The sequence below is a fragment of the Herpailurus yagouaroundi genome, unplaced genomic scaffold (genome assembly GCF_014898765.1).
Source record: "Herpailurus yagouaroundi ecotype Mexico unplaced genomic scaffold, PumYag 67641, whole genome shotgun sequence".
Taxonomy (NCBI): Eukaryota; Metazoa; Chordata; class Mammalia; order Carnivora; family Felidae; genus Herpailurus; species Herpailurus yagouaroundi.
Genome location: NW_024420442.1, coordinates 3,673,984 through 3,698,427, shown reverse-complemented (window position 1 = coordinate 3,698,427; position 24,444 = coordinate 3,673,984). Strand labels below are relative to the sequence as shown.

General features: G+C 46.6%; 1 protein-coding gene and 1 long non-coding RNA gene across 3 annotated transcripts in view; one reads left to right on the top strand and one right to left on the bottom strand.

Annotated features, from left to right (window-relative positions):
* TMEM255A (transmembrane protein 255A) overlaps window positions 1–24,444 on the top strand; it is a 56,440-nt gene that overhangs the window by 10,130 nt on the left and 21,866 nt on the right. Inside the window, exons 3-7 of one of the 2 annotated variants that reach the window (XM_040468045.1) lie at window positions 6,987–7,049; window positions 9,404–9,493; window positions 15,292–15,360; window positions 16,891–16,962; window positions 17,378–17,466. In XM_040468045.1, coding sequence (XP_040323979.1) covers window positions 6,987–7,049; window positions 9,404–9,493; window positions 15,292–15,360; window positions 16,891–16,962; window positions 17,378–17,466 — 383 coding nt within the window. The remainder of the gene's footprint in view (window positions 1–6,986; window positions 7,050–9,403; window positions 9,494–15,291; window positions 15,361–16,890; window positions 16,963–17,377; window positions 17,467–24,444) is intronic. The other variant, XM_040468046.1, reaches the window with a different exon arrangement.
* On the bottom strand, window positions 2,054–24,429 carry LOC121025490 (uncharacterized). Its single transcript, XR_005788073.1, has 4 exons — window positions 24,419–24,429; window positions 12,902–13,014; window positions 7,994–7,998; window positions 2,054–2,076 (listed from the first exon to the last, which is right to left on the bottom strand). It is a non-coding gene; the product is annotated as an uncharacterized LOC121025490 (long non-coding RNA).

Sequence of the window (24,444 nt, the reverse complement as noted above, 5' to 3'; positions counted from 1 at the left end):
GGAACCTGAATTTCCTTTTGATGAGCTAATTTTGATTGGAAAAGTAATACAAATTGAATCTGCATTTTACTAAATACCCCAGGGGAGCCTAATTCAAATGAACCGGCAACCACTTGGAGGACTAAAACCCAATAAATAAAATATGCTCAGCATTAAACCCAGGCATTTTAAGATTCCATACTGGCAAATTGGTCACTCTGAATATAAATGATCAGTGTATAGCAATGTGAAAAATTTCAGGCTACTTGGAACTCTGATGTTTTGGGGTTAGCTCTGCTGGTTAAATGCTTTAACAATAAATGAGAATTCAAAATTTCAAAACAGACAAATTAGGGAGCAGTTATTACATTAAAAGAAGGCTTATTATACATACAACTCACTTAAATATAGAGACTCGGGCATTTTAAAATATAATTACATTTGTACAGCTCAAACTCACATGAAACTTTTCTGGGGCATATTCATTTTGCCAAGCGAGGTGCTCTTGTACAGCAAGGTGCATTATAATAGGTCATGAGCTACTTGATCTGAGCTAGAATGTGGTGCCAGCATCCTAAGACACACATGCATGTATGCATCTTTAAAGGTGCTAATCTGTCCAAGAGGAACTGCGCAGTTTTTTTAAAAACTTAAAACCGATTAAGAAAGACAAACTGGTTTAGGATTTTTACTATCCACGAATGTTCCAGACATTCCATTCCAGAAGAGTTCAGTGAGCTTTCTACACCGGAGGCCTAAAAAAGGCAAGAGGCTCACTTGTTGTATAAAGCTGAAAAGGGCAGGGGAGAGAGCGCGCTCCTTGTCTGTAACACTTTAACCTTCGATCCGGGAGAATGAAGCCTTTAAATGTGTTTCCCAAGCAACCCACAAGATGGGGTTGGCCACCTGATCAGCATGGAAATCTTTCATTCTTGTACCCTCTCCCCAGTTGTTGTACTGCTAAGACCCATGCCAGCCTGGGTTTTCTTTAGGAGAAAAAAAATAGGAGTTTCAGCCCCGTTCACAAGGTGGGGGTGTGTGTGTGTGAGATAATGGAAAAATTATATCAGAGTTACCGTTGGGATAGTAGGAAACTGAGACAGCAGGGATCATTCACAATAATGGCCCAGAAACTTTCTTTAGGCAGATGTGGCTTCATCTTCACATGTAAAGACTCTTGATAAATCCAACAAAGTTTAGACTAAAGCATGCTAAGGAAACATACTGAGCTCTGGATGGTGGAAGTTTGTAGTTTATTGTGAATTAGGGAGAAATTTGTCCACCTCTTGTTGAAAATGTCTCTAAAATATAAAATCATTCTAAAATAAAGTTCCTACCCCTAAGGTACATTTCAAAGATGGGTCTTGAATCTGGATTTGCTAAATAAGACTTGTAATGCCGTAAAGTTCTAACCTTCATTGGCTCCCTGTTACCCTCCTTAGTTTTGTCATTCACAGCACTCCAAAGATGCCTTTGGTCTGGTCTCCCATTCCCCCCTCTTTTGCCAAAACTGTCAGTTCATGGTCCTGAACGCAACTTGGATTTTTCTGCCTTGCTGCTGTCATTTTCATTGTTCCCCCGGTCTGGAATGTCCTCCCTGCGTTTCCTTTCTGTTTATCCAAATTCTCTGTTCTATCCCAACTTAAAGACAAGGCAGGACATTTTTCAACCGCGGGGGTCCACAGTGGCGTCTGCCATCTTTGAACTCCCTACCATAGATTTCTCCTACTCATGGTTCCTGGAAAATACATGCTGCTTTATGGCATCTGTAGGGCCATATTCTCATTTAGTTTTGTTTTTACAGGTCCCCGATCCCTTATCTGAATCCTTGGGCCAGATGTGTTGGAGAATTTAGATTTCTTTCTTTCTTTTTTTAAATATTTTTTTAAAAAATTTTAACGTTTATTTATTATTGAGAGACAGAGAGACATAGAGCGTGAGCAGGGGAGGGGTGGGGGGGGGGAGACAGAATCCGAAGCAGGCTCCAGGCTCTGAGCCGTCAGCACAGAGCCCTACACGGGGCTCGAACTCACAGACTGAGAGATCATGACCTGAGCTGAAGTCGGATGCTCAGCCGACTGAGCCACCCAGGCGCCCCTCTTTTTTTAATATTTATTTTTTGGCGATGGAGAGCACAAGTGAGGGAGGGGCAGAGAGAGGGGGACAGAGGATCCGAAGCGGGCCTTGCACTGACAGGCTGACAGCAGCGAGTCCGATGTGGGGCTCGAACCCATGAACCGTGAGATCATGACCTGAGCCGAAGTCAGATGCTCAATGGACTGAGCCATCCAGGTGCCCCTAGATTTCTTTTTTATTTTAGAAGGATAATACAGTGCATATATTATATTATCTAACATCCCAGGGGGGTTGAGAAAAACCCCATAATCAAGCACTTTCATATTCCTCTAATAAACTGAGTTTTTATACTAAGTGGATAAAGATTGTAAAGTAATCTCACATCAGTTCAAGGTTTTGCCACCAAGTTAGTTACAAAAAAAAAACAACCTTTCGTTTTTAAGAGCTTTGTGGATTTCAGGATTACGGGAAGGAATTGTGGACCAGTTTACCTAATTATAGCTCCTTGAGGGTGAGTCTCATTGGTTGTAGTATCATATCCCCGCCCCTACTTCTGGCCTCCAAATCACAGATATAGCACGGTGCCTGCCACAGAGTAATGTCCAATTAACATGTATTGAATGACTAATCCTTCTGAGCCTCGGTGCAGTGAATGGGAATCGGCCCAGTCCAAAAAGAGCCGTTAAATCTGACTTTGATGTCTAACGATTTGTGTTTTCCTTCAACGAGTGGAGGGCAGCCAAATCAAAACAAATTGGTTATTTATTCAGGTAATGGGGAATCAAGATGTAGGTCCAAAGGCCTACACTTGCCATGATTCCCTGCAGTTCTCGAGGGATAGCCAAAGAGCTTACCTTTCTGGGGTCTCAGGAGAGTAAACAGTCGATTAGAAGTAGCTGCCCACTTTCAGGAAATTCTGTTGATTTTCCCCTTTTTATTTTCAACCCCTCAGCTCTTCCTCAGATAGGATTTTTCACTCCATCCTTGCAGGGAACCTCTTTCCTGGAGAGGGAGGGGAAGTGACAAAAGTCACTATTCTACTGACACACCACAAATGCAGCACAGTGTGGCTGAAAGAACACCAGCTGTTGGTCAGGGCACCTGTGGACTCCTGGCCCTGTCAGTAACTTGCTATAAGAGGGGATGAGTCCATGCAATTCTCTAGGCCACCATTTTCTTGTCTATCAAATGGGAATCGTATCAGCTCCACCCAACTCCATAGCGTTACTGTGACCAAAATGGAGGGCACACGTTGCTTTAAGTTCACATGCTTTTCAAATGTACGGTAGTTTTTGCAACACTGGTGAGTTCATCAGCCTGTCATCCAGGTGAGTGAATTCTTCCAGCATGACTCAAAAGACAGTAGTTCCCTGCCTGGTGATCTCTACCTATCTTTGACCCCATGTTAAAATGTCCTCTCCTCTGTGAAATCTTAGACTTAACATTTATTTAGCATCCTACCTCATGCAAGTCACACCACGTACTTTGTTAAAAAAGGTTTTCTTTTATTTGAGTATAGTTGACACAATGCCGTGCTAGTTTCAGGTGTATGACATAGTGATTCAACCATTGTGCTGTGCTCACCACGAGGATAGCTACCATCTGTCACCGTACAACGTTATTATAATATTATTGACTGTGTTCCCTATGCTGTGCATTTTGTTCCCATGATTTATTCATTCCATAACTGGAAGCCTGTGTCTCTCACTCCCCTGCACCTATTTTGCTCATCCTCCACCCCCCCCCCCCCCGCCTTCCCTCTGGGAACCATCAGTTTGTTTTCTGTATCTATAGGTCTCACCCTGCTTTTTGTGTGTTTATTCATGTGTTCTGTTTTTCAGATTTTGCATATGATGAAATCATATGGTATCTGTCTTTCTCTGACTTACTTCACTTAGCATAACACCCTCCAGGTCCGTCCAGGTTGTCACAAATGGCAAGATCTCACCCTTTTATGGCTGCGTATACATACCACATCTTCCCTTATCTCTTCGTCTATCAGGGGACACTTAGATTGCCTCCATATCTTGGCTATTGTAAATAATGCTGCAATAAATGGAGGGGTGCATGTATCTTTTTGAATTAGTGTTTTTGTTTTCTTTGGGTATATACCTACTAGAAGTCACACTACATACTTTACCTCATTTAATTCTCACAGCAGCCCTGTGTGGTAGTTACCATCATGGTTTGCATTTTATAAGTGAGGTACCTGAAGCACAGAGTGGTTAAGGGACTAGCCCAAGGTCATACAGTTTACAAATAGCAGAGCCAAGGATATAATACAAAATGAATGATTCTCTTCTCCTGTAGCACTATGTTTATATGTTGCCTGCGGTCCTTAACCCACAGTTTGTCTCTCCTTCACTGGACTAGGAGCCCCTGGAGGGCAGGGACCACATCCTGTTTATCTGGCACAAGTGCTTAGTGAATATTGGAAAGTTGAATGAATCGGAGTGGATTAGAATGGAATGGAAAGAAAAGGAGGGAACTGGATAAAGTAACTGTCTAACCTGGGACTTCGGTCCCAGGTGCCTTGTCTTTCCAGTCAATTCCATAAGGCTTCAGCCCACCTCTTCCTGGCCACTACCATCAGAGTTATTTGAGAGTGCCAGGAATGACGAGGTTTTTTGCTTCCTGTCTGAAGGTCAAGACTGCTGTTGGGGTCCAGGAGGCCATTAAGTGAATATCTGTGGAAACTGATAAGCTGCTCAAAGGACTTATTTTCCATGTAAGAGACTGCCTCTGATTTTCTCACAGTCTCCACAAGTGGTCCAGAGTGCCATGAACACAAACCATTCATGGAATTCTTCCTAAAAAATAAAAGCTGTGGAATATATTGGAGGTGTGGATAAGAGAAAACATGAAGCTGTGATGAAATACAGCAAGCAATGATAAGATTTTCCAGCTCAAATTGGGTTAGAGTTGCTCAGAAACTAAATGTCTTCATAAATGATACTAATCAGGGGCGCCTGGGTGGCTCAGTCAATTAAGCGTCCAACTTCGACCCAGGTCATGATCTCACAGCTCGTGAGATGGAGCCCTGTGTTGGGCTCTGTGCTGATAGCTCAGAGCCTGGAGCCTGCTTGGGATTCCAGGTCTCCCTCTCTCTCCCTCCCTGGCTCGTGCTCTGTCTCTCTCTCTTTCTCAAAAATAAATAAACATTAAAAAAAGTTTTTAATGGTAATAATCACTAGAACAATAATTAATATTTCCTGAGTACTTACTGTGTGCCAAGCACTGTGCTAAGTTCTTTCAATGTATCATCCTGGTTTGTGCTTGCAAAAGCCCTACGAGATAGCCACCACTCTAGTCCCCATTTTCCAGATTCGGAGACTGAGGTTTAGAGAAGCCAATCAGTTTGTTCAAGATCCCACAAACAAAGGTGGAAGAGCTGGGGCAGGAAGCCAGGCTGGTGTGAGAACCAGGTTTTAATCAGTATACTGTATAAAACAACACATTTCAATTACATTTAAACTAAGAGCAAGTGTTGGGGCGCCTGGGTGGCTCAGTCAGTTAAGCGTCCAACTCTTGATTTTGGCTCAGGTCATGATCTCACGGTGGTTTGTGAGATCCAGCCCCGCATCGGGCTCTGTGCTGACCATGAGGAGCCTGCTTGAGAGTTTCTCTCTCTGCCTCTCCCCCACTCTCTCCCTCTCTAAACAAACAAACAAACAAACAAACAAATAAGAACAGGTGGGAGATGGGCATAGTTTACCTGTTGAGTGAGGATGTTCTCAGTAGAGTCTTGGATGGCACATGATATACTCTTCATACACTTCGGCTTCTATTTCCCAAGAGGGGTTGCTGGCTGAGTGGCCCTGAAGAATGAGTCCTTGGAAACTTGTATTCATTCCTTCCCTTCATTCCCTTTCATCCTTGGGTTTCTGAGACAGCGACCCAGCCCCCCCAGGCAGCCCACCACATTCCTGCCTCGCCCTCCAGGCCATTAGATTTCCAACCACAGGTGTAAGGCTTGGGGGGGCCTCAGACTGAAATAGATGCCCCTGTTAGCCATGGTAAGGCTGCAGATGGAAACCGGGACCATTAGTGAGGTTAAGAGACTCGCAACTACATTGCTGAGCTTGTGTTAAGATTTATTGGCCCATGCTCACCACTCTTTACTTCTTCCGTTTTTACCCCTATCGGCAGCCTTCATTAGTGATCGTGTTCAGCTGAGATGGGCCACCTCAGTCCGCTAATGGCAGAAGTGAGAGGAAAGTGGGACCCGCTACACTGAGCCATCATCCTATCCACTTAGACAGGGAAATTGTTTCGCAGGGTTTTACGCTGCCATTTCTGTTCACCCTCTAATGAATGCTTTCTGTCCATAAATGAAGCAGAGATGGAAGAAGAGGTGAATAAGTGCTAACATAAATTGCAGTGGGTCAGCCACAAATACAAGCTTTCAAAAAATAGGGTTGGTTTTTTTTTTTTAAGTCTAGGTTAAGGTGCTTGCTGATTTCTAAAGTACTTCCTGGGTTTGATTAGTGTGCCGGATGCATCGAAAACTGCTATTTCAAATCTTCATTTTGTAATCCATGCATCAGAGTAGAAGGCCTCTTTTCAAAAAAAAAAAAAAGATTCAGATCAGAATATAATGTGTGCTTTTCACCGTTACATGTCTCTTACTGACTCACCAGTCACGCGCTAGGTAATGGATATTGACATTGAGATAGGCAGGCTCTGAAACGCTCTGGTTGACCTTTACTCGTAGCTTTTAGGTATGATTTATTTCTATGAGGAAAAAATTTGCAAATAGTGGGGGAAGCACTTTTATTGAACACCTTGTATCTGTGTAACAATTGCATGTGACTTTAGCATCTATACCCCAGTTCTTTTCCGTTGTCCTGAATCATATCCAGGAGCTGCAACGATTGTGTGGCCAGGCTGGCCACCTTCCCACATGCTATGTTTGCCATCTTGCTTTGCAGCTCGGCTTTGGATCGTTCCTTGGAATCATCGGATCAAACCTTGTCGAGAACAAACGGCAGATGGTAAGTCTGCATCGCTATAGAATTACACTCTTTGTCTGAAAAAGCTGAATATATTTATGAATTAAATAACACACTTCTTAAGGTTGCCCACATTGGGCCACAAAAGTAACTGCTCCTTTGCCTTTTCTCCTCAGCCTCCAGGGAACTTGTTCGAAAGTGACCCTGTGGTATGCGACTTGTTCTCATCTTGCCCGATGCTCCCCCAGTGCCCTAGTTGGTCTCCTTAAGTGAAAGAGATAGAATATTCTGGATCTTGCCCTTTGCTCTCCTCCTCCCTCTCAGATGCATAACCTTTGGGGAAGGTTTTTGCAGAGGGCTCCTGCCTTTTAGGGTATTAAAATCTAGGAGACTTAGATCAAGAGGACAAGTCACCCTTGGGGCACACAAAAGACAAAATTATGAAGCCAACCTAAAGTATTCCCACGACTCATACTTCAAAGCTAAGTGTGTTGTAATGTTCAAAGGAAGAAGGAACATGTAACAGGAGGTAAAACTTAGAAAGTTCTATGTCCTAACAGGGGCCACAAGGGCAAGCTGTTGGGTTTCCTGGTATGGACCGAATTGCAAGCATATTGTAGTTTTATTGGCTTGTAAATCAAGACGCCTGGTGAGTGGTCAGATGGTGGACTGATTAGGCTCCCCTAGTACAAGCCTCTGTGGCATCTAGACTTTGATAATGGGGTCTATTTAACAGCAAGTTTAATCAGATAACGTCATAGCTCCAGGGACAGAGAACTCTAACCATATGTTCTCATATGAATCGCCCTCAAGGGACAGCTCATAGTTCTCTTCTTCCATTTCACCTGGACTCCCCGCCTCCCCTGCCAGTTGTGTTTGCACTTGGGGCTTACATTATTCAAAATAACGGGAGAGTTTTAATTGTAGAGCTGATCATAGCATAGCTGATAATGCCAATTTCATGACATCGTTCATCCATTATTTACCAATTCTCTGTAGCTCTGTGAAGTGAGATTTATGGGGAGAGGCTTCTGAACAACTCCTGAAGGAGATGAGTATTTCCTCCTGGCCTGTAGAGGAGGGAGAACCTTAGGGTGGCCTTGACTTTGATTTGATTTTGCCCGGGAGAGCAGTTTAATGCCATGCTATTTCCCCCCTCGTTGCCCCCAAACACCCGAAGAAAGCAAAACACTGATTCCATCTAGTTCTGAGGGTCAACACAGGCAGACGGTAGGCTTAGGCAGCGCCTGCCCCTGCCCCTGTAAGCACCTTCCCCCGCATTGGGTTGTAGTATCACCCTTGTAGTGGAAGACAAATTATTAGGAAAACTTGTCATTTAACATGATCATATAACATGATATAACATTTATATATACACTCATATACATATATAGGCATATACATATGCATATATGTTCATCATATAACATGTTGAGTATAGGGCGGTCTGGTTCAAGCAAACATTTTCTTACTTAAAAATTTTGGGGGGTGCCTGGGTGGCTCAGTCGGTTCAGCGTCCGACTTTGGCTCAGGTCATGCTCTCCAGATTTGTGAATTCAAGCCCTGGGTCGGGCTGTGTGCTGACGGCCCAGAGCCTGGAGCCCACTTCGGATTCTGTGTCTCCCTCTCTCTCCCTGCCCCTCCCCCTCTCGCACTCTGTCTCTCCCTCTCTCAAAAAGAAATAAGCATTTGAAAAATTTTTAAGAAAAAGAAAATAAATACTAAAAAGAAAAAAGAAAACTTTTTGTATATATTACACAGAGTTAGTTGATCAGTTCCAGAGACTTCAACCCTTGGCAAATGTCTTTGGTATTTACTTTGGTATTTGTCTTTGGTATTTACATCTTATGAAGTTGACTGTTCTTTCTTCAACAATGCAGAAGGCCATGTAGGCTTGTGTGGGGCCTCAGAACGATCCCTGTCTTCATCAGTGCCCACTGCGAGGGGTTGAGAAGAACACTGGACTAGGAGTTGGTGGGCACCAGACCGGATGGTGACCCCGGGCACACCACTTCCCCTCCTTGAGCCTCCAATCCACCAGTAAATAAAATAGGGGGTTGGACCACATGATGTCAAAGGTCCGACATCTTCCTGAGTCTGAGCCTGGAAGAGCCACACGCGTTCCTCCTTGGACAATAGGCTGGATGTTCATTTGGTGCTGACAGACCCACTGAATGAGTTTCTTAGCTTGCCCTGAACATGGGGAACGTGCTTCAGTGGCCCCTTCCCTGCCTCCCTCGGCTCCCACTCATCCTGGATGATTGAAGAAAGCACCCTCATGGGGTGGCCGGCCAGAGTTCTGCATTGGCTGGCATTCTCTTGGGGACCATCTAGTCTCCAGAAGCAGCAAGAGTGGAAGGCTAACAGACACTTTTGTTACCCCCTCACCCTCGCAGCTGGTGGCCTCCATCGTCTTTATCAGCTTTGGGGTGATTGCGGCCTTCTGTTGTGCCATCGTCGACGGGGTCTTTGCCGCGAGACACATTGTGAGTACTTTCAGTCCTGGGTTCAAGCCATTGTACGATACAGCAAAGTTGAGTGTGTGCTGAGATGTGTGCCGAGTGCTGTGAGGGGTACAGAAGAGGGAGAAAACAAGATCCGTGTCTCAGGTTGCCGACAGTCGAGGACACCACGGGACACACGGTCATCTAGAGAACAGGGGCTGAGCCGGGGGTATAAACTCTAAGTACCAGAGCGGTTTATCCTGGACTCCAGTGGCCAGGACAGGCTTCCCCGTGGTGGTGAGAGCTAAGCCTTTGACACGTAACTGAGATTTGGAAAGGCAGAGGGAAGGGCTTTGGGGCCGGGGGAATGACTCGGAGGTGACATTGGGAGCGAGGAGGCAGGGAAGAGCAGGGAGGCCGATGACTTGAGAGCCTTGGAGGCTTCAGCAGCCACAAGAACAGACCATGAGGACAGAGTCACCTTTTCTCGGATACCTGAACTTTGCTGTCCCTACAACCATGGTTGGCGTTTAGTGATAGGATTGGGCTCCAGAGAAGGCCCCAGAGCTAGAAGCCTCCACTCAGAGCCCAGTCCTGGAGTGCGGGTGCCAAATCCTTCCTCCTCTGGAGAAGCTGCACCTTGAGAAAGGCCATTTTACTCCTGAAACCCGAACCTGTGCTCTTGTTTGAGGAAACCTGGGATTCAGGGCATTCCTGTGTGGCTGTCTACAGGAGCCCTCGCCCCTCTTTCAGTACTTTCCATTCCATAGTGTTCCAGACTATTCTGCTAGGGCTGACTTCTCCATCAGGCACAATAGGCACAACGCCTGTGGCCCATAGGACTTTCAGGGTTTCAGTAAAATATTAGCATTTCTTTTCAAATCTGTAGAAACATGATAAGCTTTTAGGTCAAGAAAAAGTTTTTCCGTATAATATAAATATATTTGTCTTTATACCAATGCAGTCATTAGATATAATTAAAATAAAGAAGGGGCGCCTGGGTGGCTCAGTCAGTTAAGCATTTGACTCTTGATTTAGCTCAGGTCATGATCTCACAGTTCGTGAGCTTGACCCCCGTGTCGGGCTCCATGCTGACCGTGCAGGGCCTGCTTGGGATTCTCTCTCTCCCTCTTTCTCTGCCCTTCCCCCACTAGCGCTCTCTCTCTCAAAATAAACCTTTAAAAAAAATAAAGAAAATATAATTTTCAATATTTTTTAACGGGGAGACGGACCCACAAAAGCAAAAGTGCCTAGGTCCCAGGGAGGCTGTAACATAGCCCTGATCCAGCCCACAAACCCAAATCAAAAGCGAGCCACAGCAACTTACTGGGCCCCCACAACCAACACAAGTACTCCTTTCATTCCTACTGAATCAGCAGGGAGAATGAAAACACCTCGTGAACTAGTTGGAACTGTTTTGCTTTCCAAAACAACTGAATTGGAGCAAAATTGTATTACCAGAATCTTCTGTAGATCAATGGCACTTTATTCCATTTCAATCACTGGCTAATAGTGCAGGTCATGTTGAGGGAGCCTCATGGGTATGGTTGGATCTGGGGAAGGATGATCTGTGACATTATTATTTCAATTCCAACTTGCTCTTGGACCCTCCTCTCAGGAGTAAGAGTCAGTCCTTCATTTGCCAAGATTGGAGGGACTCATGTGGTTGGTGCTTCCCCACAAGCAGTCTCCGAATTGGTGTCTCAGGAGAGGATTTCTGGGCAGAGGGCAGAGTAAGGGGTGAGAGAGAGAGGGTCTTTACCCGATTTTCTTTCCGGGCTGAGAATTTAAATGTAGGCCCCTCTATCAGACCCATCCCTTCTGATTTTAGATGAGAACAGCCATCTTCTTCATCTTTTTCTTCTTAAAAAGGCCAGTGATACATGGGGGAACTTGTAATATCCACAAGCCCACCACCCTAACTTAGCAATCCTTATCATTTTTGCATATGACCCTCTGAGTAAGCACCCAGTTGTGTGGCTGTGTGTAGCGTGGTTGCAGCCAATCATGGCATGCGTGCTATTGGTATTCAACAGGAGCCATCTTAATAACAATAATGCCTTGTTTTTGTGTAGCGTATTTAGCTTTTAAATGTGCCTTCACATCTATTGTCTCATTGGAGACCCACAGCAATCCTGTGAGATATGTAGGGCAAGCATTATTATCCCCATTTGACAAGCAGTATTCACTCTGAGGCAGTCTCCATGGTAACAGAGGCCTAGTGGCCAAGAAGCCTGCAGTAGATTTTGATGGCATCATGAGCTAAAATGGCTTCCTCTTTTTCCCTCCTCCTCCCACTCCTAGTGTGTTTTTTTTTAACAGCTTTATTGAGATGTAGTTCACATCCCATATAATTCACCCACTTAAAGTGTACAGTTCAGTGGTTTTCAGTATCCTCACTGTTACGTGGAAACCACCACCACATCAATTTTAGAAGATTTTCATCATCCCCCAAAAGAAGCCCATGCTCTTGACTCTCACCTCCCTTTACCCCTAGTCGCCTCAGCCCTAGGCAGCTACTAGTCTACTTGTTTTTTTCTTGATAGATTTCCCTATGCTAATTAACCGTTCATATTAATGGAATCATAGAATATCATGGTCTTTTGAGACCTGACTTCTTTCACTTAGTGTGCTATCCTCAGGGCTCACCCATGTCGTAGCATGTATCAGTGCTTCATAGCTTTTCATGGCCTAATAATATTCCACCGTATGGATATACCACATGTTGTTTGTCCATTCAGTGGCCGATGGGCATTTGGGTTGTTTCCAGCTTGTGGCTTTTATTAATAATGCTGCTCTAAACATGCATGTACCATGTGGCCATATGTTTTTGTTTTCCTTGGGTATATACTTAGGAGTGGAATTGCCTGGCTATATGGTAACCACGTTTACCCTTTTGAGGACCTAGCCGCACCATTTTCCATTCCCACCAGAAGCGTATGTAGGAGAGTTCCAATTCCTCTGCATCCTTGCCGACTCTTATGATCTGACTTTTTGATTCTAGTATCCCACTAACCATCCTAGTGGGAATCAAGTGGTATCTCAGTGTAGTTTTGATTTGCGTTTCCTTGACACTCCTAAATGTTTTTGAGCACTGGCCTCTGTCAAAGGCAATGGAGAAAAATCCAAGTTATACTTACTGGAAGTTTCCTCTAACGACCACCTACGTGTCTCTGACTCCAGGCCCTCTGTACTTCCTACAGTTAGTGGCCTGCAGCAAAGTGTTTGATTCATGGATTTGGGTTAAGGCTGGATGAATCTGTTAGAAAACCTTTCTGCTTACACTGCACCTGTCCTAAGACATCTGCCAGCCCTCACTGACACCCAGAGAGTTTTGAGAAAGGAGGCTTTGTTAATGTATGGCAATGTCCGTTGGCTAGTTTAACGAAAGGCCCTTTTGGATCCTAGCACTGCTTGGGTGGGCTAAAGCCAGGCTTTCTTTTTATAAACAATGAATTTTTTAAAAGATTTTATATTTAAGTCATCTCTACACCCAACGTGGGGCTCGAAGTCACAACCTCGAGATTAAGAGTCGTGTGCTCCTCTGAGCCAGCTGGGTGCCCCTAAAGCCAGCCTTTCTTGTTGTTGAAATCTCTCAGCACTATCTTGCCCTGTCCTTTGGCTTGGGAATGTGTGAGCTACCTCTCAAGACCTACCTTCTTACACGCCCCTCTAAATATGTCTTCTTCCTTGTCTCTCGTCTCCTAGTTCTTTCCTTCCCCACCCCCAACATGGCCTGTAACCATCTGGGAAGGTCATTTTGCCTTCTTGTAACAGTTTCCCCCTCTTCCAAATGGATGTAAGAGTAACCTACCTCTCAGGCTCAACCTGAGTGTGATATGAAGTAATGGGTGCAAACTGGGCCTGGCACAGAGTAGGCACTCAACATAAAGCAATGTCCATTTCCATCTCTTTGCTCCAGAGTCGGAAGCCCTTCGGATTTGAAAGGTCACCGAGCCCTCACGAAGTGACTTTTTCCTACCTCCCAGTTGCCAGGGCTTATTCCTTCTCCGGGGTCTCAGTGCACAATAGCAGCCAGAGGCAGCAAAGGGGCAACCGTCACACACGTCTGTCTTCATCTTGGGCAGTTGGCGGCTGAATGCGTTTTGCAGAACCAGGAGGTCGGGAGGGCTGTGACCAGCGTATCAAGCCTCCCTTTCCACAAGATAATAGTGGTCTCTGCTATTGTGCAAACACGGAAAATAAACCCTGCTGCGTGTGAACATGAGAACCCTCGCTCCTTTCCCCCCTAACTCCAGCCTCAGCCAACAGGGCAATGTACTTTCAGAACAGTGAACAAACAAGAGGTCCCTGTAGAAGCAGCTGATGGGAAGTCTTAGGTGTTCGATGGGGCTGGGAGGCAGGAGGCACTGGGGTGTCAGGATCAGGAGATGTTAAATCATCCGTGGGAAAAGCAGCCACTGGGATTTGAAAATGGCGAGTGGGGGCAGGAGGGAAGGTGCTTGGCCATGCCCCCAGGTCAGTTTGCATGAACTTCTTGTCCCGTCCTAACCTGCTTTTGGCCAGAGCTCCACCACCACTCAGGAGATGTTTAGCATCACCCCAGAAGTGAACAACATCCCCTGCCTGCAAGTTTCCAGGCAGCCCTGGATGGTGCCTGTCTGCTCTACCCCAACCCCCGTGCCTGGGAGTTCCCTCAGCAGGAAGCTGGCCAAGCCAGGAGGGTAAACCAGCTGCCCTTGAGCCCCATGTTAGTTTTCTGGGCTTTAGCTGTGTGTTTGGAGTTCACTGTCTTTACCTAGTATCCCTAGTATCTGTGTAGTTGAGTGAAAACGGCTCATAGTGTAGTTGAGTTAAACTCTACAGCAGTCTCAGGACACCCGGGTGGCTCAGTCAGCTAAGTGTCCAGCTCTCGGTTTCAGCTCAGGTCATGATCTCATGGTTTTGTGAGTTCGAGCCCTGCATCAGGCTCTGTGTTGACAGTGCAGGGCCCTGCATGGGATTCTCTGTCTCCCTCTCTCTCTGCTCCTCCCCCACTCATGTTCTCTCTGTCTCTCTCAAAATAAATAAATCAACTTAAAGAATTTTTTAAAGAGGGCCACCTGGGTGGCTCAGTCGGTTGCGTGTCTGACTTCGGCTCAGGTCACGATCTCACGGTCTGCGAGTTTGAGCCCCGTGTCGGGCTCTGTGCTGACAGCCCAGAGCCTGGAGCCTGATTTGGATTCTGTGTCTCCCTCTCTCTCTGCCCCTAACCCACTCGCACTCTGCCTCTGTCTCTCTCAAAAATAAATAAACATTAAAAAAATTTTTTTTTTTTAAGAAATCTACAGTAGTCTCAGTAGCTGCTCAGCCCCCTGGGGCTTGCTTCCTGAGCTCTTCCTTCTGGAAAAGCTGTGGCAATGACAGCAGGGAGCACATGTCAGCCAGCCCGTGTCCTGTCCTCAGGTGATGATGAGAACTCATTGATGGAGTTGGGCTCCCTCCTTTTGAGAGTATGGTGTTGTAAGAATTTTGAATCTTGTTCCCTGGGGACTCTTTGGAAGAAGACAAAGACTGGAAATAAAAGAAAACCAGACAGGAAATGTCAAGAAACCCATTTCTTAGTCAGTTTCCGAATTTCTCATTAACCAAGTGGCCCAACAGAAAGCAGTTATTAGAACATCTTAATCTAATCCTCAGATTCTCAGGGTCCATAGAGGGGCCGCTTTCAGAAATTAACCCAACCCACTGCCTACTCGTGTGTGTGTGTGTGTGTGTGTGTGTCTGTGTGTGTGCGTGTGTGTGCATGTGTGTGTTCAAATCTTTTATTACCCATCAGAGCACTTGCTGCTTTATTTTCCAAAACCAACACTTCTTTGGTTTGGTGTTTCCCTTTCCAGGATCTGAAACCACTCTATGCTAACCGGTGCCACTATGTCCCCAAGACATCCCAGAAGGAGGCTGAGGAGGTGAGCCAGAATGAGGCTGCATGTCTTACTTTTGGGGAAAGTCTTCCGTTCTGCCTGAAACCCCCTTCCTTGTACTCCTTTTCACGGGCCTAAGGCTTGCTGTTAGGTGTCTGTAGCTGATTTGTTCAGTGGGTCAGAGCACAGTGCTAATGAGGCCACGGTCATAGGTTGGAGCCTCAAGAGGCCTAATCAGATTTACTTTGCTCTGTGGCCACAGGCTGCCCCTCTGACCCCAGCAGGCAGCCTCTCCGTGTGTGGCTTTGATCCCAAGAGGGACAGATGAGTACAGAGGCCACAGGGCAGGCCACTCCCCCAGCTCTGTGGATGGCGGTTTGGTCGCCCGGACTCGGTGCCCAGCTGGAGGGAAAGTAGGAGCCTCACCAGAGCACTGGGCCTGGACCAGGGAGGCAGAGCCTGGGTCTCACACGCAGGAGGGGTCAGGAAGCCAAACGAGGGTAATCGAGAAGCCCGGTCCACTCTAAGGCTCTGAGAAGGCCTGGACTGTGGGCCTGGCCCCTCTCATGACACCCCAAGAGGCCAGTCTGCTAATGCACGACGACTTCTCTCGCTTGCCCTACGCAGCTCTCCTCGTGTTCCATGCCGCCTTGCGCTGAACTAGAGGCAGCGGGCAGTGAGGTGAAGCACGACTCCGGGCCACTTTCAGAAATTAACGCAACCCCACTGCCTGCTTGTGTGTGTGCACAATAATTGCCCCCCAACCCAGAGATTCCTTTGATATGAAACTACCATTCGTCATAAAATACAATGTGAATGGTGCCCTTGGAGTTAGGCGGGGCGATGGCCCTCCTCCCAACGCATCAGGGCAGATATTTCTTTTTTTTTTTTTTTAATTTTTTTTCAACGTTTATTTATTTTTGGGACAGAGAGAGACAGAGCATGAACGGGAGAGGAACAGAGAGAGAGGGGAGACACAGAATCGGAAACAGGTTCCAGGCTCTGAGCCATCAGCCCAGAGCCTGATGCGGGGCTCGAACTCACGGACCGCGAGATCGTGACCTGGCTGAAGTCGGACGCTTAACCGACTGCGCCACCCAGGCGCCCCAGGGCAGATATTTCTATTGTGGCTCTGCCTTTCACTTCTCCCCCTACTTTGCACCCAATCCCAAATTTACTGTTTTTCTAACTACCCATGGGTTCAAAGGGAGGAGTAGAAACGTTCACGTGCCAACAGCTTATCAGAAAGGCAGTGAGCATTTGGATGGAGGACCCGATATAGAAAAAGTGCCTGTTTACTACAAATATTCTCTATAACACAGTGAAACACATTCACAAGCACTTCCTTGCATCCATAAAGGACGAGAGTCTGGAATATTTCTTTCCAACAGAAGACGGTAAATGGAAATGGATCTTTTACAAGTTTTGCAAACTCGAGATGTGTGAAATGTCATTGCTGTTCTGATTTCGTGGCGATCGCTTTCTTGTGTTAACTTGGTGACTGTAAAAATATTAATGACTTCCATAGGTTCACTTGTAACCCTGGTCCCCCTAACCCTATTTTTCCTATATAAGGTCATAAGTTCCTCAACCAAAAATTCTCCTTCCGCGAGGGTTCTGAGGAACCTTACCCAGGCAGCTAGAGAGGTACTATTGTACTTCAAAGTGCATGTGACAGCCTTTCTGTCTTCCTCCCCATCTGATCCCCCGCCCCTTGTCCCCCCCCCCCCAGCCATTCCCCTTCCCCACCTACTTTCATTTCCTGCTGCCATTTGTTCTTCCGCCTGTCCTTCCACCCGTCCTTCCTCCTCTGCATCTCCGCCCTTCAGGGATGGGGCACTGAGGGCTGTGGCTGAGGCTGGACGGACCCCAGCTACACGGTGGCTGTGTCAGGCACAGGTCAGCCAGCCCCGTGCCCAGCCCCATCCCTCTCCTGCGTTGGTGTGTTCATTTCACAGCCATCCTTACCGTCTCCATCAGTCACTAACTCATATTTCCAGTCCCAGAGGGTCCTGCCTCCCATCCAGTGCCAGCCCATCTCTTCACTGTTGTGTGCCCTCAGGTGAACTGCCCTCACCTCAGCCGTGGATTCTGCACGCCTCGCATCCGGGGCAACACCTGCTTCTGCTGTGATCTCTACAACTGTGGCAAGTAAGTGCTGAGCGCCCCGGCACAGGAATGATGGTTTGACCACAGTGGGCACTAGGAGGGCTGAGGCGGGGCGGGGGGTGGGGGGAGCGCAAGGGCACACGGTAGGGATCAGAGAAATGGAAGATGTTGGTCTGTCAACAGATTTCAGCTAGTAAGCATTACCTCCTTTATCCGTGCCAGGCATCACGCTAAGTGCTTTGGAATACTCGATCTCATTTTGTTCTTACCTGTGATGTATGTAGGATTATTCTCTCCATTTTACAGATGGTGAGAGTGAGGCTCAGAGGAGGCAGACACCTGGCCCAAGGTCACCCAGAACTTGAAAACAGTAGAGGTAGAGTTCAAACCCAGTTCTGTCTTAAGTCCAAGTTCAACAACATTCAACAAATAGTTACTGAGCACTTTCTCTGGGCTTGGGCCTGTTCTAGACACTGCTGACTCAGCAGCAAACAAAATAAAAGTCCTTGCCCTTATGAAGCTTGTATTTTAATAGGGAAGACAGTCAATAATACATGGATATAAAATATGCCAGGTGGTGATCAGAGCTCTGAGAAAAAAACGAAGCAGGAGAGGTAGATAGGTAGGTGAGGGTGAGGGTGCTGTGTGAGACAGAGGAGCCAGGGAAGGTCTTTTTGAGGAGGTGACATTTGTGCAGAGACCGGAACAAAGCGAGAGAGCAACCCAAGTAGATACCTGGGGAAAGAGTGTTTTCAAGCAGCAAGAACAGCAAGTGCAAAGGCCCTGAGGCAGGAGCAGGCTCAGTGCTAGTCTTGTTTCGTCACTCGGCTCTCTGCCCTCTAATTGCAAAAACGTCACTTATTCTTTTTTTCAAAACATATTTAGGGGTGCCTGGGTGGCTTGGTCAGTTGAGCATCTGACGTCAGCTCAGGTCATGATGTCACAGTTCATCGAGTTCTAGCCCTGCATCAGGCTCTGTGCTAACAGCTCAGGGCCTGGAGCCTGCTTCAGATTCTATGTCTCCCTCTCTCTCTGCCCTCCCCCTCTTGCGTTCTCTCTCTCTCTCTCTCTTTGTCAAAAATAAATAAACATTAAAATAATTTAAAAAAACATACTTAGGTGGTGGGAATACAGAGTCTATACCTCTGAGGAACTCCCAGACTCGTAGGGAAGACAGACATGACAACAATTGATTACATACAACAGAGTGTGATAGGTACAGTGGGGACCAGTGGATATACTGGGGACCCTGATGACCCAAATGACTGAAAGTCAGAGCTTCTGGGGGAGTGTGAAGGGGGAGGTGACATGGGAGCTGAAATGTAAAGGGGAGGGAAGGAGTTGGGAAAGAAACCAGAAGGGGGTAGAGGCGGGGAAGGTATTCCCAGCAGTTGTGGGGGTGGGGAGAGTTCTACAGGGGGTAGGAGGTAAGGGCGGAGCTGTAGTCAGAAGCCAGATCATGGAGGGCTCACTGGCCACAGGAGTGACTTTGGACTTGACCCTGTAAGCAATTTGGACTTGACCCCATAAGCCACTGAATGGTATTGCATGAAAGATGGAGTGCTGAGGGCCTGGAGACAGAGGGGGAAGGGAGGAGTTGGCAGAGGGGGCCCGGAGGGAGCTGGATCCAGAGGAGTCAGATGGATGCAGCATCCTCCAGACCCCCACCCCCTACTCTTGGTATTGGGGGGCCCATTCCTGCGGTTTGAGGATTAAGACCTGACTGACTGGAGGTAGGGCGGAGAGGTGGGGAGACTGGCACCAGCCTTTTACCTTCTTCCCTTGCACCAGCCTCATTTCGTTCAAAGGTTTGGCGGCGGAGGAAGAGAAACTTAAAGACTCAAATGAGGTTTGGGGATTATCTGGGAGGTTCAATTATTCATGTTGTAATAATAACTAACACTTGTAAAGGACTTCCCTCCTCAGCAGCAGTGATGGCTATAATTATACTTCCTGAGCTCATCCTTCCAAAAATGATCAAAGGAATGTAAAATAGGTCCTAGGGGAATTGGGGTTATTTTGCTATCTTTCCTTTGGCCTCCCCTGATGCCCCCCTCCCTGCCGCTGTCCTTCCTTCTCCTTTCCCCCCTCCCTCGCCCAGCTCACTGCTCTCCTCCCTCCTCTGGCCTGCTCCCCCTCCTTTCTCACTTCCTGGCCTCCTGGTGGGGGTGCTGGGAGCAGGCTCACACCTGCGGGCCCAGGATGGAGAGGAGCCGAGGCCCCCTGGGAGGCTGCGAAGTGATTCCTTGCAGGCGCGCCTTTCTCTCTGAATTTAGGTGTGTTTCTGGAAAAGGTGTGAATAAACTAAATCCTACTTTAAATTCCATTCAGTTGAGTCCTTAGGTGCATTTTTTTTTTCAAAAGTGAAGACTAAGCCCAGTTTATCTTCCTGTCAATCTGAACTTCATATTAACTGACTTTCTTACTTTTTTAAGAAAATGTTTCTTTTATGTTTGAGAGAGAGAGAGAGAGCTTGAGCAGGGAAGGGGCAGAGGTGGGGGGGACAGAGGATCTGACGCGGGCTCTGGGCTGACAGCAGCGAGCCCGAAGTGGGGCTCAAACTCACAAACTGAGTAAGTAGATTGTGACCTGAGCCAAAGTCAGATGCTTAACGGACTGAGCCACCTAGGCGCCCCTGACTTTCTTACTTTCTTAAAGCAAGTTATGCAGTATTGTCTTCAAGGCTCTCAAGGAACTTTATGAGGAGTGGTGCTAAACTCTGGGTTCTCTGGAGGCAGGGACCATGACTTCATCTTATCTCTATCCCCGGTCCCTGGCACAGGACCGGGCATGAGTAAAGGCCTAATGAAACAGGAGTGACATTTGTTGGAAAGTACCAAAAAGAAGAACGCCCCTTTCACCAGGAAGATAAAATATTGAACTAGGCAACAAAGAGGGGTCACGGGGACGTGGTCCTTAAGCCTGGAAATGGTTTTCACCTACCTGGGGCCCGGACCCCAGCCCCGGGCATCAGTCAAGGCCCTGTCTGTGGTGCTAAGTTTCCAAGGGCAAAGCCACCAGGAAAAGACTTTACTGAACTTTCCATCAGGAAACAGTCCCACTAGGGTCATAAACCAGGGCCACGAGACTTAAGAGGTAATGATCCTACAATAGAGGGAAAAGGTTTTCCTTGACCTGAGGCTTTTTCCAGCCAGCACCAAAGAGACCTGAACTCCAGGCCTAAACATAGCTAGCAGCAAGCATTCGGAGAGATGCGGGGACTTTAATTTTGCAGAGCCTGTATTTGTTTTCCTCACACAAAACCTATTTTTAATCAATTGCCAGCTCCTCCAGTCCATTTCCTGGAAAGGAGGCCAAGAAAAAAAAAAGTGGGAACAAAAACATCAGGCAGTCATTTGTACAGTGCTATGGAAACAGAGTTTCTACTGTCCCCTCAAACCCACAGACCTTCTTTGACGTCAAGGCAGTCAGGTTTTAATACCAAACATAGATGATTCCATTTAGCCTTATGCAGGAAGGTGGCTTTCTCTAGGACACAGCTCTTCAGCAGCTGCCTTTCAGAGCACTTCGCTCAGCTTTGGAGAGGTCAAGTCAATATCACTGGTTCTCAGTGTGTAACCTAAAGGAAATGGAAGGAAATGGGGGTGGTTTGGTGAACTGCTTCAGCTGGCAATAACATGGAAGAAGACAGCTTACTTTCATTCATTCCCCCGCTTCAACAAAGTTGTATTGAGCCCCTACTATGTGCCAGGGACTGTTCGAGAAGAATAGGTATGGGGAAAGCATAATCTTACCCTTCAGGAACTCGGCTTACCAGAGGGGCTGGGGGGAGGGCAGCTTAGACCCATACACAGAATACATGCAGTGAGAGATGCACAAGCTTGTCCATTGGCATTGCCTGTCCACCGAGAGTTGGTGGATGGTTCCAGGCGCCTCTGGAAGAGCAGAAGGAGGCCCTTCTGCTTTAGCCAAGATCTGTTGCCTCCTGCTTTGTTAAATGGGGATGGAAACAGAGAGGTTCTCTTTTTCTCCAGGCACACCCAGCAAGTTGAGAGCAAGAGGGTGAAAGCCCATATTGGGCAATCAACCTCATGATCAATGCCACAATCAGGCTTTGAACTCAGTTACTCATTCACAGACATTTATTGATGACTTGCGGTGTTTCTGCCACTGTGCTAGACAGCGAGGGAGACGCAAAAGAAGTGTAAGAGATGCCCCTCGCCCTCGAGAGGTTACAATTGAGACGGAGGTGCTACGTCTACCTTGGTTGTAGCTTCAGCACCCAGCACCGTACTCGGCACTGAGTAGGCTGTCAATAAACATTAGACGAAGTGACTAACTGAATTACTGACATACGCAAAGTGCCAAACTAAGAGGAACAGACTGTCTGAGGCTATGGGAGTCCAGGGGAAAAGCTAATGAATGGGCACCGGAGTCCTTGAAGAAGACACTAGAGACATGGCTGTGGAAGCTTTGAGCAGTGGGAAAGGCTAGGACAGGCAGAGAACAGAAGGCCGTACCTTCCGTGCAGGGAGACAGATCTGAGCACAGGTTCGGAAGAAGTACCCAGTATGGCCAGTTTGGGGTTTCTCAGGGCTCTGGCCTAGCTGGAGACTGGACTCCATTTTGGAGCCGGATTGTGGCCAACTGAGACATTTGGATCCTTCTTCCTGAAGGTAATGGGGAGCCATGGGAGGATTTTGATTAAATGAATGATTTAGTTTTAAGAATGTTTGAGGAAGCTTAATGAAGCAGTGGTAGGGTCTGGTAGGCGGGCCTCGCAGGCATGGACGCTGAACCAAGTGGAATCATGAATCTCCAACAGCAACAAACCGCATGAATTTGTTAAACCCTGAACCAGACCTAAATATTAATGTTCTTTTGCTTCATGGTTAAGTAAAAAAAAAAAAAAAAAAAATTTCAATAGCTGCCGAACCTGCTCAAACTGGAACCAAACATATAGTATCTAAAATAATTGAGTATTTTTAAACAGACTGGTACCCTGCGCACCATGGTGTGGTCTGTGCCTTTAAAGTGTCAATGCTTTTATTTTTTTCATTTTCAAAAACAGCTTATTTTTGAGAGAGAGAGACAGAGAGAGAGCGCGCACGTATGGGGGAGGGGCAAAGAGCGAGAGGGAGACACAGAATCCGAAGCAGGCTCCAGGCTCTGAACTGTCAGCACAGAGCCTGTCGTGGGGCTTGAACCCAGAACCCATGAACTGCGAGATCATGACCTGAGCCGAAGTCAGACGCTTAACCCACTGAGCCATCCAGGCGCCCCAAGGTGTCAATGCTTTTAAGAACAAGATTCAGGGGCGCCTGGGTGGCTCAGTCGGTTAAGCGTCCGACTTCAGCTCCGCTCATGATCTCATGGTCCGTGAGTTCGAGCCCCACATCGGGCTCTGTGCTGACGGCTCAGAGCCTGGAGCTTGCTTTGGGTTTCAGGTCTCCCTCTCTCTCTGCCCCTCCCCCACTTGCACTCTGTGTGTGTGTCTTTCTCTCTCTCAAAAATGAGATAAAAACATTTAAGACTTTTTTTAAAAAAAGAACAAGATTCAAGGATTCCTTGCCAGAGGCTGGCTCTTAGAAGGGAAAAACAACAACAAAGCTACATGTTTTGTGGGGGGCTCTTATTATGTGCTGGAGTGCTGCTTTCTTGCATTGTCTCCTGAAATCCCCCAGGTTAAGAAAGTCGCTCCGCAAATAAGGGACAGAGCTGGGACCCAGATGCAGTTCGACTCCAGAGGGCTGCCTGTCTGTGCGCACTCCCAGCCCAGCCTGCCCTCCCTGTGTTGGGAGGTAGACAAAGATCATTCAGGAAAGTCAGCAGCTCACTGTCAAGCCCTCCAACCCCACACTCACCCTTACTCACAGGCCTGCCTTTTTACAGCTCTTGTACGGCTATGCCTTTTCGTGGCAGTAAGCACCTTTCTTCTCACTGCATAAATCTCTTATTAATATATGATACTGATGAGAGTAATGCTTTAAAATCCCAATAAACATGGGATATGTTAATATTTTATATCTGAAGTGAGAATTTTTTTTAAAGGATAATGAAATATGTCTTCTTTCTTGATCCCTCTTTAATGGATCATTTCTTCATCCAGTGTCTAATATCCTGGGTGCCAATGTTATGGTTCATGGTTTTCTTCTAGGTTCAGTGAAGAATAAAAGATATGTGCAAGTAATCTGAAAAAATGTAGCATGAAATATAAATCTGATTTTTCGATTATAATTCATAATGATAGAGTAACAGAATTCAACAACGATTTATGTCAGTGGGGCTCCGTTTTGATTTTGAGAGGCAGGAAATTGTCATGGTAAAGTATAAACTCAAGACCAGCGTGTCTGGGTTCAAAGCTCACCTCCACTACTTAATTAATTTTTTTCTCTGCTTTGATTTTCTCATCTGTAGGTAACAGGGATAAAAATAGCCCCTACCACATAGGGTTATTCTAAAGATTAAGTGAGTTCGTGTTTGCACACTGCTTCGAATAGTACCAGGTGGGGGTGTCTGGGTGGCTCAATCGGTTAAGCGTCCGTCTCTTGATTTCAGCTCAAGTCACGATCTCATGGTGGGATTGAGTCCCGGTCAGGCTCTGTGCTGACAGTGTGGAGCCTGCTTGAGATTCTCTCTCCCTCTCTCTCTCTGCCTTCTGCCGCTTGCATGCACACACTCTTTCTCTCTCAAAATAAATAAATAAATTCAAAAACAAAGAATAGTACCAGGTAATACTAAGTACTCTATAGAACTTTTTGTTATTATAATTGCATTGGTTTTTCAAAATCACAGATTTGACCTACATCTATGATGGTAGATAGCTATACATATTCTTACTTAATATCAGAAAGAAAATATTCTACCTGCCAAGAGTAATAATTACTTGGGAGTTACTGTGTTCCCTGATGCATGCAGAGAGCCACTGGTAGTGGGATTAAGCTTTCTGTGTGTCCGCCTTGCTTGTGGGTGGTCTCCAGTTATAGTCTGGAAAATACTGAAATCTGGTTCAAATTCGGACGAATTAAGACACCTTTAAAATTTCAGTATGGAAGCTTA